This window comes from Panicum virgatum, chromosome 3N (genome assembly GCF_016808335.1).
Source record: "Panicum virgatum strain AP13 chromosome 3N, P.virgatum_v5, whole genome shotgun sequence".
NCBI lineage: Eukaryota > Viridiplantae > Streptophyta > Magnoliopsida > Poales > Poaceae > Panicum > Panicum virgatum.
Window position 1 is genome coordinate 8,003,879 of NC_053147.1, and position 14,243 is coordinate 8,018,121.

At 42.0% G+C, this 14,243-nt stretch overlaps 1 protein-coding gene across 2 annotated transcripts; it reads right to left on the bottom strand.

Moving 5' to 3' along the window:
• Positions 1–3,049: 3,049 nt before the first annotated feature.
• LOC120664096 (APETALA2-like protein 1) lies at positions 3,050–8,120 on the bottom strand. Of its 2 annotated transcripts, XM_039943099.1 has the most exons (10): positions 7,041–8,119; positions 6,919–6,944; positions 6,792–6,822; positions 6,612–6,699; positions 6,364–6,509; positions 6,048–6,092; positions 5,813–5,916; positions 5,584–5,714; positions 5,065–5,172; positions 3,050–3,625 (listed from the first exon to the last, which is right to left on the bottom strand). In XM_039943099.1, exons 1-10 carry the CDS (start codon positions 7,580–7,582, stop codon positions 3,386–3,388), a joined length of 1,461 nt encoding a protein of 486 aa, XP_039799033.1. In that variant the 5' UTR covers positions 7,583–8,119; the 3' UTR covers positions 3,050–3,385. The 2 variants fall into 2 exon arrangements, with proteins under 2 accessions (XP_039799033.1, XP_039799034.1); XM_039943100.1 differs by lacking the exon at positions 6,048–6,092 and having other exon boundaries at positions 7,041–8,120.
• Between the last annotated feature and the right edge of the window lie 6,123 nt (positions 8,121–14,243).

The following is a 14,243-nucleotide window of genomic DNA, read 5'->3' on the forward strand; positions in this document are numbered from 1 at the left end:
CTGTCATCTGACTCTCTGCATGTATTTTATATTAGCTTAGCAGCTTGGTTGAGCAGGTTGATGGACGCCTTTTACTACAACCGATTAGTGTAGTTTGGCAGGAAATTAATTTGCATGATGCCGAGTACAAAGTTTAAGATCATCTGTCACGCATATGACCGAAGGTACTAATCATGCTGTTTAGAAAAATATAGCAGCATACTAAAAGAAGCAGTACACTAGTACATGCATGTGTAGTACACTGCTCTTTGCACAGAGTATAGAAAAGATTATCTCCAACCAACAAAGAGCGTTCAAACAATGTATAGAGCTACTTTTAAAAAGGAGCTCAACTGATCCTTCGAGTACACCTAATACAAGGAATCAATCACACCAACAGAAGATAAACAGACGCCATTATATATATTTGGACTAGGCTAATATGGTACCAGCAGTACCTGTCTGATTTGTTTTATGTTGGTCCATGATACATGTCATGCAATAAGGTTGTGTTATATTATTACTATCCGATTGGGAATTAACGTAAGCAGTGACGTAATTCGGGGATGCATAAAATAGCAATATATTTCCTCTCCGAGGGGGAATGGAATCATGCCAAAAGGAGAGAGAGACCCACACCCCATGGAAGAAAACAAGGACACCTCCAATCCTTAAAAAATCCAAATAGGGACTTGTCAGTTTTCTTCTCATTATTGCTATGGGTACAAGCAATTTTCTTTGAATTCAAAAGCGGAAACTAACATCAAAGACCCACATTCTTTTTAAAATAATGTGGGCATTATATATGCCGCTATTTTCTCATCTCATCTCACGTAGCTCATTAATTATACTAGCCTACTAACTCATGCTCCCCCACGGGCTATTTAGAATTTATATAAAATAAGGGTTATGGTTAATAATTATAATTATCTATCTCACGTCCTCTTTTATCTATTAATTATTCTAATGCATACTCTAAAATACATATTTATCATTATCTAGCTGCAATAGATTTTATTTTGCATGACACTTCCACGTGTGTTTGATATATATTCAATTGTTTATGAATTGGCATTCTTATCTCTTCTATATATATCATACATGAATATATAGTGACACATATCGTGGATAGTATTTTTATATAAATAATATATTAATAATGATGGAACCAGTAATTTAGAATGTTATACATGCACATCAATATTTAGTTATAATTATATAATTTCCATTCTGATTTAGGGATTATTTTAACTTTTAATAATGACATAATTGGATAATTTATATACAAATTTAGGGGGTTATTTGTGTTATTTTTATAATGGCACATGTGGGTAATTTACATGAAGATTAGGGGTTACTTTAGATTTTATTTCATAATAGCAGAGGTGGGTGATTTAGATACATGTTTAGGAGTTACTTTAGTCTATTTTTATAATAGCTTTGGTGAGTAATTTATTAGTAAAGATAATAGATTCAGTGATCATTGTAATTAGAGTTGTCAGATTGATAGCCGGATGTATTTTTATTTTTGTGAGAATTTCTCTATTTTTTAAATGTCCACTTAGAATTCTAGGCGGCTTCACGTGGAGGCTTCAAAAGAGCCTCCAATTCGTAATAGTAAGATGTTGGTTGATTTTGTTTTTTTCTCTCTTTTCGGACACCAAGAGGATATGGGGTCAAGCTGACATATTTAACGGAAATAATCTTCATTAATCTAAAAAGGACATATCATACGTACTACGACGACTTGTTGTTTGTTTGATGCCTAGGGTTACTACTATCTGTCTATCTCGGTGTTGCAAAAACGGGCGGTTGTACTCTCAACTTTGTGGCTACTTTTTCGATGGTACCTGATGGTCGTTTGTCGGTGATCTAAAGGATGAGCTGTTCTTTGAATATTTGTATGGGTCCTTTCTAGGAGGGAATAATGAAGGGGCAGAGACTTGCAGGTATCAACAGACTACTTCTCGCTTAATTAGCTATTATTTATTTGATGTTTCAGAGAATCCCTGTGGTTAAACCCTTTATTACTGACAAGTCGCATGGACCACTTATATAACCAAAGATTGACACATATTATACCTCATTGCTCAAAATAAGAAGGAAAAACAAATGAAGATGAAGATTTGGAACTATTAGGAATATAGAAACTAGAAAAATCAGAAGCTTTGACCAAGCTCTTCATTATTATTATTTTTGTTAAAAGAAAGGCACGATTTATTAACTCAATGTCTTATACACTAGACATTTCTCTACGGATTAGATGAGATCTCATATAAATGTTGCTTAATTCCTTAGTAAAGTTGATGCCGTTCTCGTTCCTCCCCATGAAAAACAACAAAGTATAATGGCCAACTTGTGTGCCGCGATCACCGTACTCCTTCAGAGGCACATGGAGACACGTAAACAAGAGATCGAAGGGAGCCATGGGATTGGTCCTAGTACACTACACATGCAACCATACCACATGGATGCACTGCACCTATGTTGGTGTGCATTTTTATCATCGACAATTCCGGCACTGAGACCATGATCGAGAGGGAATGAACGAATCGATGAACAAGCGGCAGCGCGCGAATCTCGATGCGCCCTCGAGTTTGAAAGGGAATCTATCCAAGTAATCTAGTACGCATCTAGTGGGCGTCAAAAAAATTGTGCCCTAGCACATGGCAGATTCCCTTCGCCTTTTCGCCGACAGTCGTTGCTGTCGGCATTTCTCGCGATCATTTCCTTGACAGAAGTTATTAGGGATGACGGCAGGGTCAGCAACATACGTTCAAGGTAAGAAAAGTTGGACATTTCTAGCGGATTCTCATTTCTAAGTCATACTTCGTTCGAATGACCAAAGTTAAAAGGTTACGTCACTAACGGCAGTCCCCTCAAAAAAAAGAAAAAGAAAAAATGCAGTGTCCTGTATGATTTCTAATACGGACACAAGCAAGGATATTATAATGCGTAACCGTCCATTCAGAGATTTCGAGCTAGTAATAAATCTGGTAACTCTGCAAGAACAAACAACGACAGGACGAGACAGTAGGAAATTGGCTCCAAAGCAAGGACAAGAACCGAATTGACAGCCAAGATGAACTTTGTCCACAAGTAGAGGACATGGCTTATGATACCTATACTGATCTGTATGTTAATAGTTCAGAAATGATTCTCTACACAATGTATAGATCAATCTCAGATGTTGAAGTTAGTCAATCTCCAGCAGCAGCAACTCCCAGAGCTAAGGATGTTGAAGTATGTGTAAAGAGAGAACCATTTCACTTGGGCGGTATGAAAATGCAGTTACCAATCCAATCCACTACAAGAAACCACCCCGGCGCAAAACCGAAAAAGTTGCAACGCCCAGAGGGGGAAAATGCCAGCTTCCCGGCAAATTTACAGCGTGGCTTCTTGATTTTCAGCGGTGATGGCTCGACGACGGCGGGTCGAACCGGAGGGAGGCATACGATGGGGTGGCAAGGGCAGCTGTCGTGGCGGTATTGGAGAATCCTGATGATGCTGCAGCGGACGACGACGACGACGAGAAGAGCGGCAATGGCAGGGTGGGAGGAGGGGCTGTCACCTTCCATGCCCAGCTGGGAACACCACCCCCTGTCCCCCCCTCTGATGGCCTCCTGTTAAGATCTCTTGATGCACTCTGCATAATGCAACAACAGTTATTTACTCAGCATGCTTACTGATATATATAGGATATGAGTTCAAGAACAATTGAACAGTTAAATCCATATGCTTTCAGATGGAAGCAAGCTTTGTTCTTAATTAATCTCTCCATCAGTTCAGTTGGATAGAACGACGAGCTTGAAATGTCAAGCTCAAACTTTCCATCCAATAGAATCGGAAAGCGACACATGTGAGCCTGACTGCCTGACCTTAAAGTTTAGGAGGCTAGGATCCCAAAGGTTCGAGAGTTCACTTTGACCAAACTCTCTAGTTGAATAGTAAAAAAAAATAAGTTTGTTGAAAGAACCGGCAAATTTAGTACTTCTATTCTATAATCGCATTACAAGAATATGTTTTTTTTTGTTCTCACGGAAGGTTTGAATAGTAGTCACACTTCTATAACAGGCAAGGAACCATTCAAAGGTTATTGGCCGCAGCCAGGAGTAGTTGACCGATGATTTGAGTAGCTTAATGTTGAATTGTCGTCGGCCTAGGATGTTCCTTTTGAAGGAAAAAGAAAATTCAAACTATGTCTATTCATAAGACTTCTAGTACTTTATTCCCAGATTAGGCCAACCCAAAATATTCAATCCTATATGAAACATTGTGCCGTGCATTAATATCTCCGAAATCGACAGGGAACAGGTGGACTCTAGAATTCAAGAAAACTATGCGTACAGCCCGCGCATTTGCGCGGCTAGTATTGAAAATTCAAAAATAGCTATATTGTTGTAAACTTATTTCCTACCATACATCACCCTATTCATTATCGTAAATTATGTCTTATTGTTTAACCAATTCAAATATAATCTACCTATAATAACAATTTAATTTGTTGAGTTTTAATAATATTATGCATATAATTATTCTTATTTTTATTTTATTTTGATTGATTGTTGTTAGCTTTAGTTTTTATTAATAATATATGTTTGTAACTGATACATAGCTAATTGGTATTTTATATTTAATTTTTTATAATGGTATTGGTGGGTGATATTTAATTAGGCACAGGGGTATTTTAGGCTAATTTTTATCATAATGGCAGTAGTAGGTAATTTTATTTTTCTATTTTTCTCCGATTAATGTGGGAATTTCTAGCCTTTGAGAGCGAACGTGGAGGCTCCGTTTGTTGGCCAAATAATAAGATAATAGATGAAGTGTTGATGTAAGACTAGAACCAAACTAATGGCCGCACAAGAAATGCAATTGGGTGAAACTAACTAAAAATCTATGTCTGAAATTAAGTACACCTTTAGGCTGTGCATGATCTGCTCGTCGGATGGTCAAGATCACACATGACAGATTTGTGCAATACGGACAACTTGACTCAATCATGTGACGCTCATCAGACAATCCTTGCAACTATAAGAGCTAATTTTTAGCTGTCGGTATTTCAGTAATTTAGTACCACCTAACCTCATTATTTGTAAAGAAGGGGTGAGATTGGGCAGGCCAGATCGGTGGATGCTCAGTCATAACAGGAAACCGATGAGGGCGGCCGGCCAGCTCATGGGGAGTATCAACCTGCATCAGAAGCAAAAGATTTTCAGTTGAATTATCAAGACCGTACCTAAATATTTGCCCGCGCTCTATAATTCCTTAAAAAATTCATTTTGGTAGGAAAAAAAGATGTTCTGCTCAACTGTCATGATCATTCTGAAAAGAGAAACTTGTTTGTACGCGATAAAATAATTTCCCTACTGATTCCGACTTGTCAGGGCAGTCAAATGTAGTAGATTGGATAACAGCTGTAGAAATAGGATCTCCTACGTAAACTATGAAAAAGACTTGATCCATAAGAGGTATCGTAGTTACGTCATTAGCATGGTGAGAGCGAAACTTTGGTTATTTTGCGCAGAGCGCATCAGGTAGCCACTAGAATTCAACAAGAAAATTTCACTGCTTTTGATACATGTCAAAGGCGTTAGCACTTGCCTTTGTTCTTTTCAACTCGGAGCCCTCAAAGGATCCATGGTGGAGTTGCAGACCGAGGGAGTTCTTATCTCTTTTCGGACTCTGAGATGCCGGTTGAGATATGCTCAAGTTCAGATCAACATCAGCACCCGCTGAAAAACAAAACAAAATTCGAGTTTATTCGATACCTCAGTTCAAACAAGTTCATCAGCTAGTAACTTTATCTGAAGATTGTGAGAAGAGTTTCTACCTTCAGTTCCAACTTCGGACAGCAGCTCCCCGTCATATGTGCTAGGCTCGAAGTTCGTCACGGCCTCTCTACCATTGCATTTGATCGCGGCCTTGTCATAAGCCCTGAATTTGGTAACCAAAAGAAGAGAAACAAAAGAGGAGAATCGAGTCGGTACTCAACCCTTTGGAAATCAAAAGACAAGGTAAAAGAGAAAAAAATTTGGGCATCAATGGCAGAATCCAAGATGAACAACCTTGCAGCCTCTACTTCGCTGTCGAATAGCCCAAGATATATGTACCTGCACCCAAGCATGGCGTTCCAATCGATGAGGACTTAGGAATTCCCTATCCACCTCCCTTTTTCTTTAATTTCTTTTGTTGAAACAACCATTAAGCTACATGCATCTAGCCTATACTACTACTGAACTATAAACTTCTACTGAATCTTAGGAGTTCATCTGCTAGGAGCTCATAGCTCTAGCATGGGAGTAACATATGAAATTCACAAGGATTCACACAGTACAGCAGCATCAAGGAAAATTGATGATTCAGGCTGTGAAGTGTTCTTACTTCTTGCCGAGGAACTGCCCCATGCGCGCCTCCCAGCGGCCGCACTTGTGCAGGGTCACGCCTCTGTACTTGGAGCTGCCCCGCGAGAACCCCGTGCTCTGCCGTCGCAGGACGTGCACGAACTCCTCCTTGGACAGGCTCTTCATCTGGAGCACCAAAGAGGACAGGACAGGCCGTGTCATGTCATGCATATTCAGCTGCAGAGACTTCACCGAATGTTGCAAGAACATGGGTTGCTTGCTCCTCACCTGCGTCATGTCGTCTTCGTAGTCACTGAGATTGAAGTTTATGTCCGCGTCGACGCCGCGGAACTTGATCGCCGCTCGATCGTACGCCCTGCGAGTTCCAAGATTTAGTCCGGGGTGAAACAAAAATGGATAGGATGAATTCAGCACAGTACAGGGTTCAGAGCACAATTCTGTGCATACCTTGCAGCAGCATGGGCAGTGTCAAATCCACCTGTGTTAGTCAGATCACTCAATCAGTTAGACCGTGGGCGATTACAGATAGGAACGGGAGGATTTGTAACAGAGCATTAGTTGGCAATCTGCTCACCTAAGTACACTTGCTTGCCGCAATCCCTGCATTTCCGATCGAGGAACAAGAAGACGAAAAGGTTCGTGTCAGAAGTGATTGGTTGGCAGCTGAAACAATGAGAAGATGGCTGGTGTACTGACCAGATATGGGACTCCCAGCGGCCGGTGCGGCGGTAGAAGGTGACGCCGCGGTACTGCGAGCTGCGGGAACGCGGGCCGCGGCGGCTCTTCTTGGCCGCCTGTGGCTGCACGGGCGGCGGCGCCGGCGGCGTGGCGTGTGGGTGCGGCAGGATCCTGATGTCCGGCTGCGGGCGCGGCGGCTCGGCGCGGAAGAAGCCAAGGTCGGCCCAATGCTGCGGCAGCGGGCGCGGCGGGCCCGCGGCGGCCGGAAAGAGCTCCCGGGTGATGAGCTGCGGCTGCTGCTGGTGGTGGTGGTGCGGTGGCGACGGCGTGGCGTCGTCGTCGTCGTCGGCGCCGGCCGCGTCGCTCTCGCTCCTGAGGATGCTGAACTCGAGCACGGCGGGCGGCGGGGGCGTCGAGCTGGAGCCCTCCTCCGCCGGCGCGGCCCCGCCGCTGGACGCCTCCGCGTTCAGCACCGACGACTCCGATGAGCCGGAGTCGCTCGTGGCCATCGCCGCCGTCTTCTCCGGCGCCACCTCGGCCACGTTCAGATCCAGCTCCATCTCCTCCCTCCTTCTCGAAGCACCTTGCGATTCTTGCCGGAGCAAACAACCAGGAAAGAATCACCTCAGCCTCACACGGACCAAACAACGAGACAGCGATCGATCTCAATCGCAGTCGAGTTGCTCTCGCTGGGCCGGGCTGGTCTATTTCAAGAAGAAGAACCAGAGGAGGAAGAGGTAGAAGCAGGAGAGTGCCGAGTCGTTCTTGCGGTACATTTAGCCTCCACGACTGCGTTGAGCTGCTTCCTCACTCCCAATCTTTGACGACCATCCTGCACGCAACCCTCAGGCGGCGCGAGCACGATCCTACTGTACGGTCGCTTCACGAATCAAGAACGCCCCACCAATCAACTAGCTAGCTAGTACGGAGCAGGCGAGGTTAGTTGGCTCGATAAAGCAAGGTGGGATCTTAGCAGGAAAGGCGGGACCTTTCCGAGCTCGGATGGCCGGCGCCGCCGGCGAGCGGTGGCGGTGGCCGACGGAGTCGAGGAAGAAGGATGGGATCAGAGGCGAGACGGGTGCGAAGGGAGGGAGAAAAAGAGGCGGGTAATATATAGAGGCGGGGCCGTCGAAAAGAAGGGTCCCGGGCAGTAGCCGGTGGCAGCCGGTTAACCTTAACATCCTTCCTGATTTGGGCACCCTGTGCTCGGCCGGCCGGCCCTGCGTCGTCCGATTTGGTGGGTGGTTGCGGGCCTGGATTAGTGGATTTGTCCAAGAATAACAACACGAGGGAGCGAGCAAAAAAAAAGAAAAGTGCTGAGGTGGCAGATGATGCTATGGCTTCGAGAAAATATCTTTTTTTTTTCACACCACCCCGGGTACAATTCTTTGGTTGGCTGCTAATTCATGACCGCGTGCAGAGCAAGGCTAACCTGCATAAGAAGAAGATACTTGAAGATGCTGTTTGTGACCTCTGTGGGTGCACTTAGGGGTGGTAAAGGGCCCAACATTTTGAACTAGAAAATCTAAGGATCGGGCCCTAAAAGGGCCGGGCTCTAAACATATGTATTTTTGAACTAAAAATTTTAAGGATTTTATTGGGCTGTGAAGAAACCATTAGGGCCATGGCCAATTACCACCCCTAGGTGCACTGCAGAGACGACGGCACACATGATGTTCGGATGCTCAGTTGCGTCTAGTTTCTGGAGGGCAATCGGGGTACAGGTCCCGGCTGGCTTTGAGATCAGCTCTCTGCACGAGATCCCGAAACCACCTCAAGTCCCTTGTGCGCATTTTGAAACGCTAATCCTTCCCTGCTGTTGGCAACTGTGGAAGCAGCGAAATGGAATCGTCTTCCGGCAGGAAACCATGACTCTTCAACAGCTACTTGCAGGATGCAGAACGGAAGCAAGACTTTGGGCAGCACGGCTGCCCCGGAAGGATATCGCCGTTGGCGAGCAATGGTGTAATTTCTTTTCTTTGGCAATGTAAACCAGGGAAAACTCTGCAAATGTAATCATCTCATGGGCCGTGCTGGGCCATAATCAATCAAATCAGGTGGGGGATCCTCTCCCCTTCCATTGACCGTCAAAAAAAAAATCTTTTTTTTCTGTTTGGGGCAGATGCTTCTTGTTCGGCTTCTCCTGCCTGCATCACAGCATGGGCAGTCTCTACCGTTAGTTAGACTTGGTGAGCTGAGGGTTTTCCTAATTTTTAATCTACTTTTAGGAAATTAGTTAAGCAATTTTGTAGGCCCAAGGCTGTCGAGAACAAGGTTAGAAAATGGACTTCATGTAAAAATGCTACGGAACAAACAACTATAGTGATGATCTTGTATGGCACCTATTCTATTTAGTTATCTTATTAGTAGTAATTGGCTAACAGAAGAAGTCTGAAGCCTCGTTTTTGGCTCCCAAGGTTAAGAAATTATCACATTAATCAAAATAGAAAGAAAGATAAAATTACTTGCCACTATCGTTATAAAAAGATTATTTTTCTGTTGGGCACTAATGTTCCGTTAAATTTGTTACGCGACACAAAATAATGTTTTTGTAGGACACACCTTTTATTTCCAGTAAAACATGTCTAGTGTCCTGTAACAAATAATTTTTTGACGGTCTACCATGCATGGCAATAAAAAGTTGATAGTTTGCTTTAGCAAAATTGACCTATGTAAAACTAGCAAGGCCAAGATATATAATTTAGTTATATCAGACGATGCTATTTGCACACTCTATAGCAAACCGAGGGAACGAGTTCTTCGTTGGGTTGGCGGACGCATCTTACTATTACTAATTGGATGCTCTTTTGAAGTCTCCACATGAAGTCACCTAGGATCCTAGGTGGACACTCTAAAAAAATAGAGAAATCTTATAAATTCTCATAAAAATCAGAAACATCTAGCCATCAATCTAACAAATCTAATTATAATAGCCATCAGATCTGTTATCTTTTCTTATAAATTACCCACCTCTGTCATTATGAAAATAGACTAAAGTAACCTCCTAAACATGTATCTAAATTACCCACCTCTGCCATTATAAAAAAAATCTAAAGTGACCCCTTAATCTTCATGTAAATTACCCACATATAACATTATAATTCAAATAATCCCCTTATTTTCATATAAATTATCCAATTATATCACTATCAGAAGTTAAATTACTCCTAAATCCGAATCTAAATTATATGATTTTTTTTATAGAAAAGGGTCTTGCCTGGCTTTTATAGAAAGCGAATGACAGAGTACAGTCATACTGGGGATGCCCGTTTACAAGAAAACAGAGCCAACAACAGCAGTTCACTACGAGCTGACAACCCAAACACTAGAGAAGAAAACCAGAACTTAGAGAAAAATATCATCTACTGGTCGCCGTCTTATTTCCTCCTGGAAAGTCTCCATCTAAATTATATGATTATAATAGAATATAAAAGTGCATCAATATAAAATTCTAAACTACTATTTCTATCATTACTAATATTATTGTTTGTATGAAAATACTAACCACGATATTTGTCATCATGCATTCATGTATGATGGAAAGAGATAAGACTACCAATTCAAAAATAAATATTCAACAGAATATATATATCGAATAAATATAGAGGTGTGATACAAAATGAAATATAGTCACTCCGTTCGGCTGGACAAAGGACGGCTGCTGGCTGATTCTGGCTGGCTCCAGCCGTTCGGCTGCCCACCCAAGAAGGCAGTAGCTGGCTTCAGCTGCTACAGTGCCCGGCTGGAACAAGGCAGCTTGGTTGCTGCACGGCTGCTGCTGGCTGCAGCAACTCCAGCCTAAAGCAGCTGCTACCTGACCAGCCGAACGGAGTGATTGTAACTAGATAATGATAAATATATATTTTAGAGTATGTGTTAAAATATTTAATTGATGAAAAAGAACGTAATTATAATTATTGATCTTATTTTTATATTAATTTTAATTAGTTCGTGCGAGAGCACGAGTTGATAGCCTAGTTAATACTAATTATGTATGTCGAATTGGGAGATGGCTTGGACCACATAGCCAGTGGTAGATAACTAAGGTGGATTCAACAAAAGGAGAAAGCCAACCATCCACCATGTATTTGATCAAGGCGAATGCAAAGAAAAGGACAATTTTTGTTTTCATCACTGGTCTGCCACCCATACCTTCTGAATATATATTTCCATGCTGTGCCAGTGATGATGATGAGGCAAGTAGTAAAAAACAAATGGAAACCGTACCGAAGAACTACTGTGCTTCTGACGAGATCAATCAAGGAAGTGAACCGAGGAGAGATCGATAAACTGGCAGATATATTATGTATACTATTATTATATTAGTATAAAGACAGGTTGTCAGAAAGAATATGGTCATGTGTCCGCGACTGACTCGCTGACGTGGCCCTCCATGAGCTACGTGTTTTCGAGTATTCTAATGGCCTCCTGATGCGTGAAGGCTGGTGAGGCGTCGCGGCCCCTGTCCCAATTCCCAAATTGTAATGGACCACGAGGAGCACGCACCTCGTCGATCGCAGGGGTCACGTGCCAACCAGGGCACCCTCTCGTCTTCGATCTCTTACTCCGTTTGTTAGTTGTTGCCTAGGGTATTTGGATTCAAATGTTAATGTTCATATGTGCTAATAAATTTTAGCACTAATTTATTCAAATAGAAGTGCTAATGAACTAGACTAAATTTTAGTAAAGATTTATAAAATTTGCAAAAATATAAGTGTTAATAGGTACTAAAATTTAGCTGGTGAAAAAAATTAGATTTTGGTACTGTAGCATATTTTGTTGTTACTTGACAAATAATATCCAATTATGGATTAATTAGACTTAAAAGATTCAGCTCGTGCTAATCAATTAGACTATATAATTAGTTATTTTTTCAACTGTATTTAATGCTCTGTGTATATGTAAGAAGTTTCGATTTGCGGTACCGTGCAAAATTTTTTGGGAACTAAATAAGGCCTTAGTTCATCCAAACAAATCCGATGCTAGTGCATCTAGCTGCAGACCTGTAGCGTAGTATAGAGCTCCACACCTCAAGGCCTCCGCGATGGTTAAGTAGCTATTTAGCTAGCTAGATCTGAGGTGGCAGTAAAAAAATAGAAGAGAGAGTAGTCACTAGCGATGAGCAAATAACTGATCTATTTCACGTAGTCCAAGAATATGTAAGAGGAGCATGTGAGTCCATTAGTATAAAATAGTTTTTTTTTCTCTCCCACTTTCACATCAGCAAACTAAATACCTAGAACCCTCAGAGAGGATCGAAGTAACGATGCAGCAGCTGCGTCAAGTTGTGCGGCCACTTGCCATTGGACAGCTAAGCTAGGCCAAGCTGATCTCATCATCCCCGGCCGGTCCAACGTCGGACACTGTCAGAGCTTTTTTTAAAGCAACCAGGAGCATTGGGGGAGTCATTTAAGAATTTTAGATGCACACGTTAACCGGACTCAACGCAGACGAGGCTGTCCGAGTAGTCTCAGAATACGCCATACTGAGGCACTCACACTACATGCACGCACACACTCATGCCTCAACACCCGTGGAAAAATCCCGCGCCGAGTGACACTCGAACGCGGGATCGGTGGCCTCCACACTTGGAGCGCGCACCACCCGAGCTACGGGATCGATCCATGCTACATCATATCCCTCATCATTGTATACATGGTAAATCCCATGCGTATATATGGATTGTGATACCAGTAATTTCTTCTCTTTCATGGTGACCGGTAATCAGGGTTCACGTATCCGACCGGTGACCGGTAACCGCCGGCCTCCGGTTCCGGTATACCGGTCCGGTTTGGCCGGTTACCGGTCGGAACCGGTGGAATTCAAATTTGAATTCAAACTTCCCCGTTCAACCGGTTCCGATCGGTATGCCGGTCGGTTAGACCGGTATACCGGCCGGTTTGGCCGGTATACCGACCGGTTTGGATGGTAACCGGCCGGTTTGACTGGTACAGATCAAATTCAAATTTTTTTCTTTTTTTTTAAATTCAAATGCCCACAAAGTATACTAAATAAATGTTTGTACAACATATTTTAGTCTAAATGAACCCTCCAACTCTTTTTTATACTACTTTTACATTGTATTTGTATACTTTCGTATGCACGTTTTTTTTATTTAACTTATAAATTCCGCAAACCATACTAAATGAACGAATTTTTGAGAAAATTTGACACCATTAGATTCATCACACCTTGAAATATTTTTAGGAATTTTTTGAGAATTTTTCATTTTTTTGAATTCAAATTCAAAATTTGAATTTGGACCGGTTGGGAACCGGTCGGAACCGGAACCGGTCCGGACCGGTTTGACCGGTTACCGGTCAAACCGGACCGGTTCCCACCGGTAAGGTTAACCATGCCGGTAATACGTAATATATAATTTGTTTTCAAACACGTGGTTTTACGTTAATCCATGTGCTCCGTTGAGTCGATCGCCGCAATTAATAGCTTATGCACCCAAAATTTTTAGCTGAAACAAATTTTTTTATACTTGATGTCCTGTTCATAATTAATATCGTAATTTATCAGATATTATAAACTATGATGTGGGTAGAAGGTTAACATAATATTCAAGTTCCACCTTGAACACCGCGAATAGTCAACAACCTCGAATACTTTCTTATATTATCAAAGGGAGCTATACTGACACATCTTCATTATATTTTGAAATTATAACCACGAGACACCAACTCGAGTGAGCAAGTAGTTTTACCACAATGCAAGAAACCATGAAGTGGATCAAATTGTTACAAGTGGACAGTGCACACGACACAATATATACATAGAATGCGAAATGGCAGCAACAATCGGTCACACGACGCAATATATTGCTTTCAACCTTGCCTAGCTAGCTAGAAATTAAATCGTGTGGGCTGCAGTATTGACCACAGAAATTTAAACAATTGTATAGCCCATAGTAAGGTAGCAACAACATTTGTTGGTCCCAGCACGTGCTCATAATGGACAAAAACGTACTGGTACTAATTTCACAACTGCACGCTGCGCATATATATTCCATAGAACTCAAGTTACCTACAAATTGTATAATCTTTTGTTTTATGACCAAATCGATGAAGTTATATACTATGGAAATTAAACACTGTGACTAATACTTCCTCCGTCCATCCATTTTTATGTCACTTTAATCATTTATTTATCATATATTATATCACTTATGGTTATAAGCTTAAAGTCATGGTAAAGTATATTTGATTATGAATC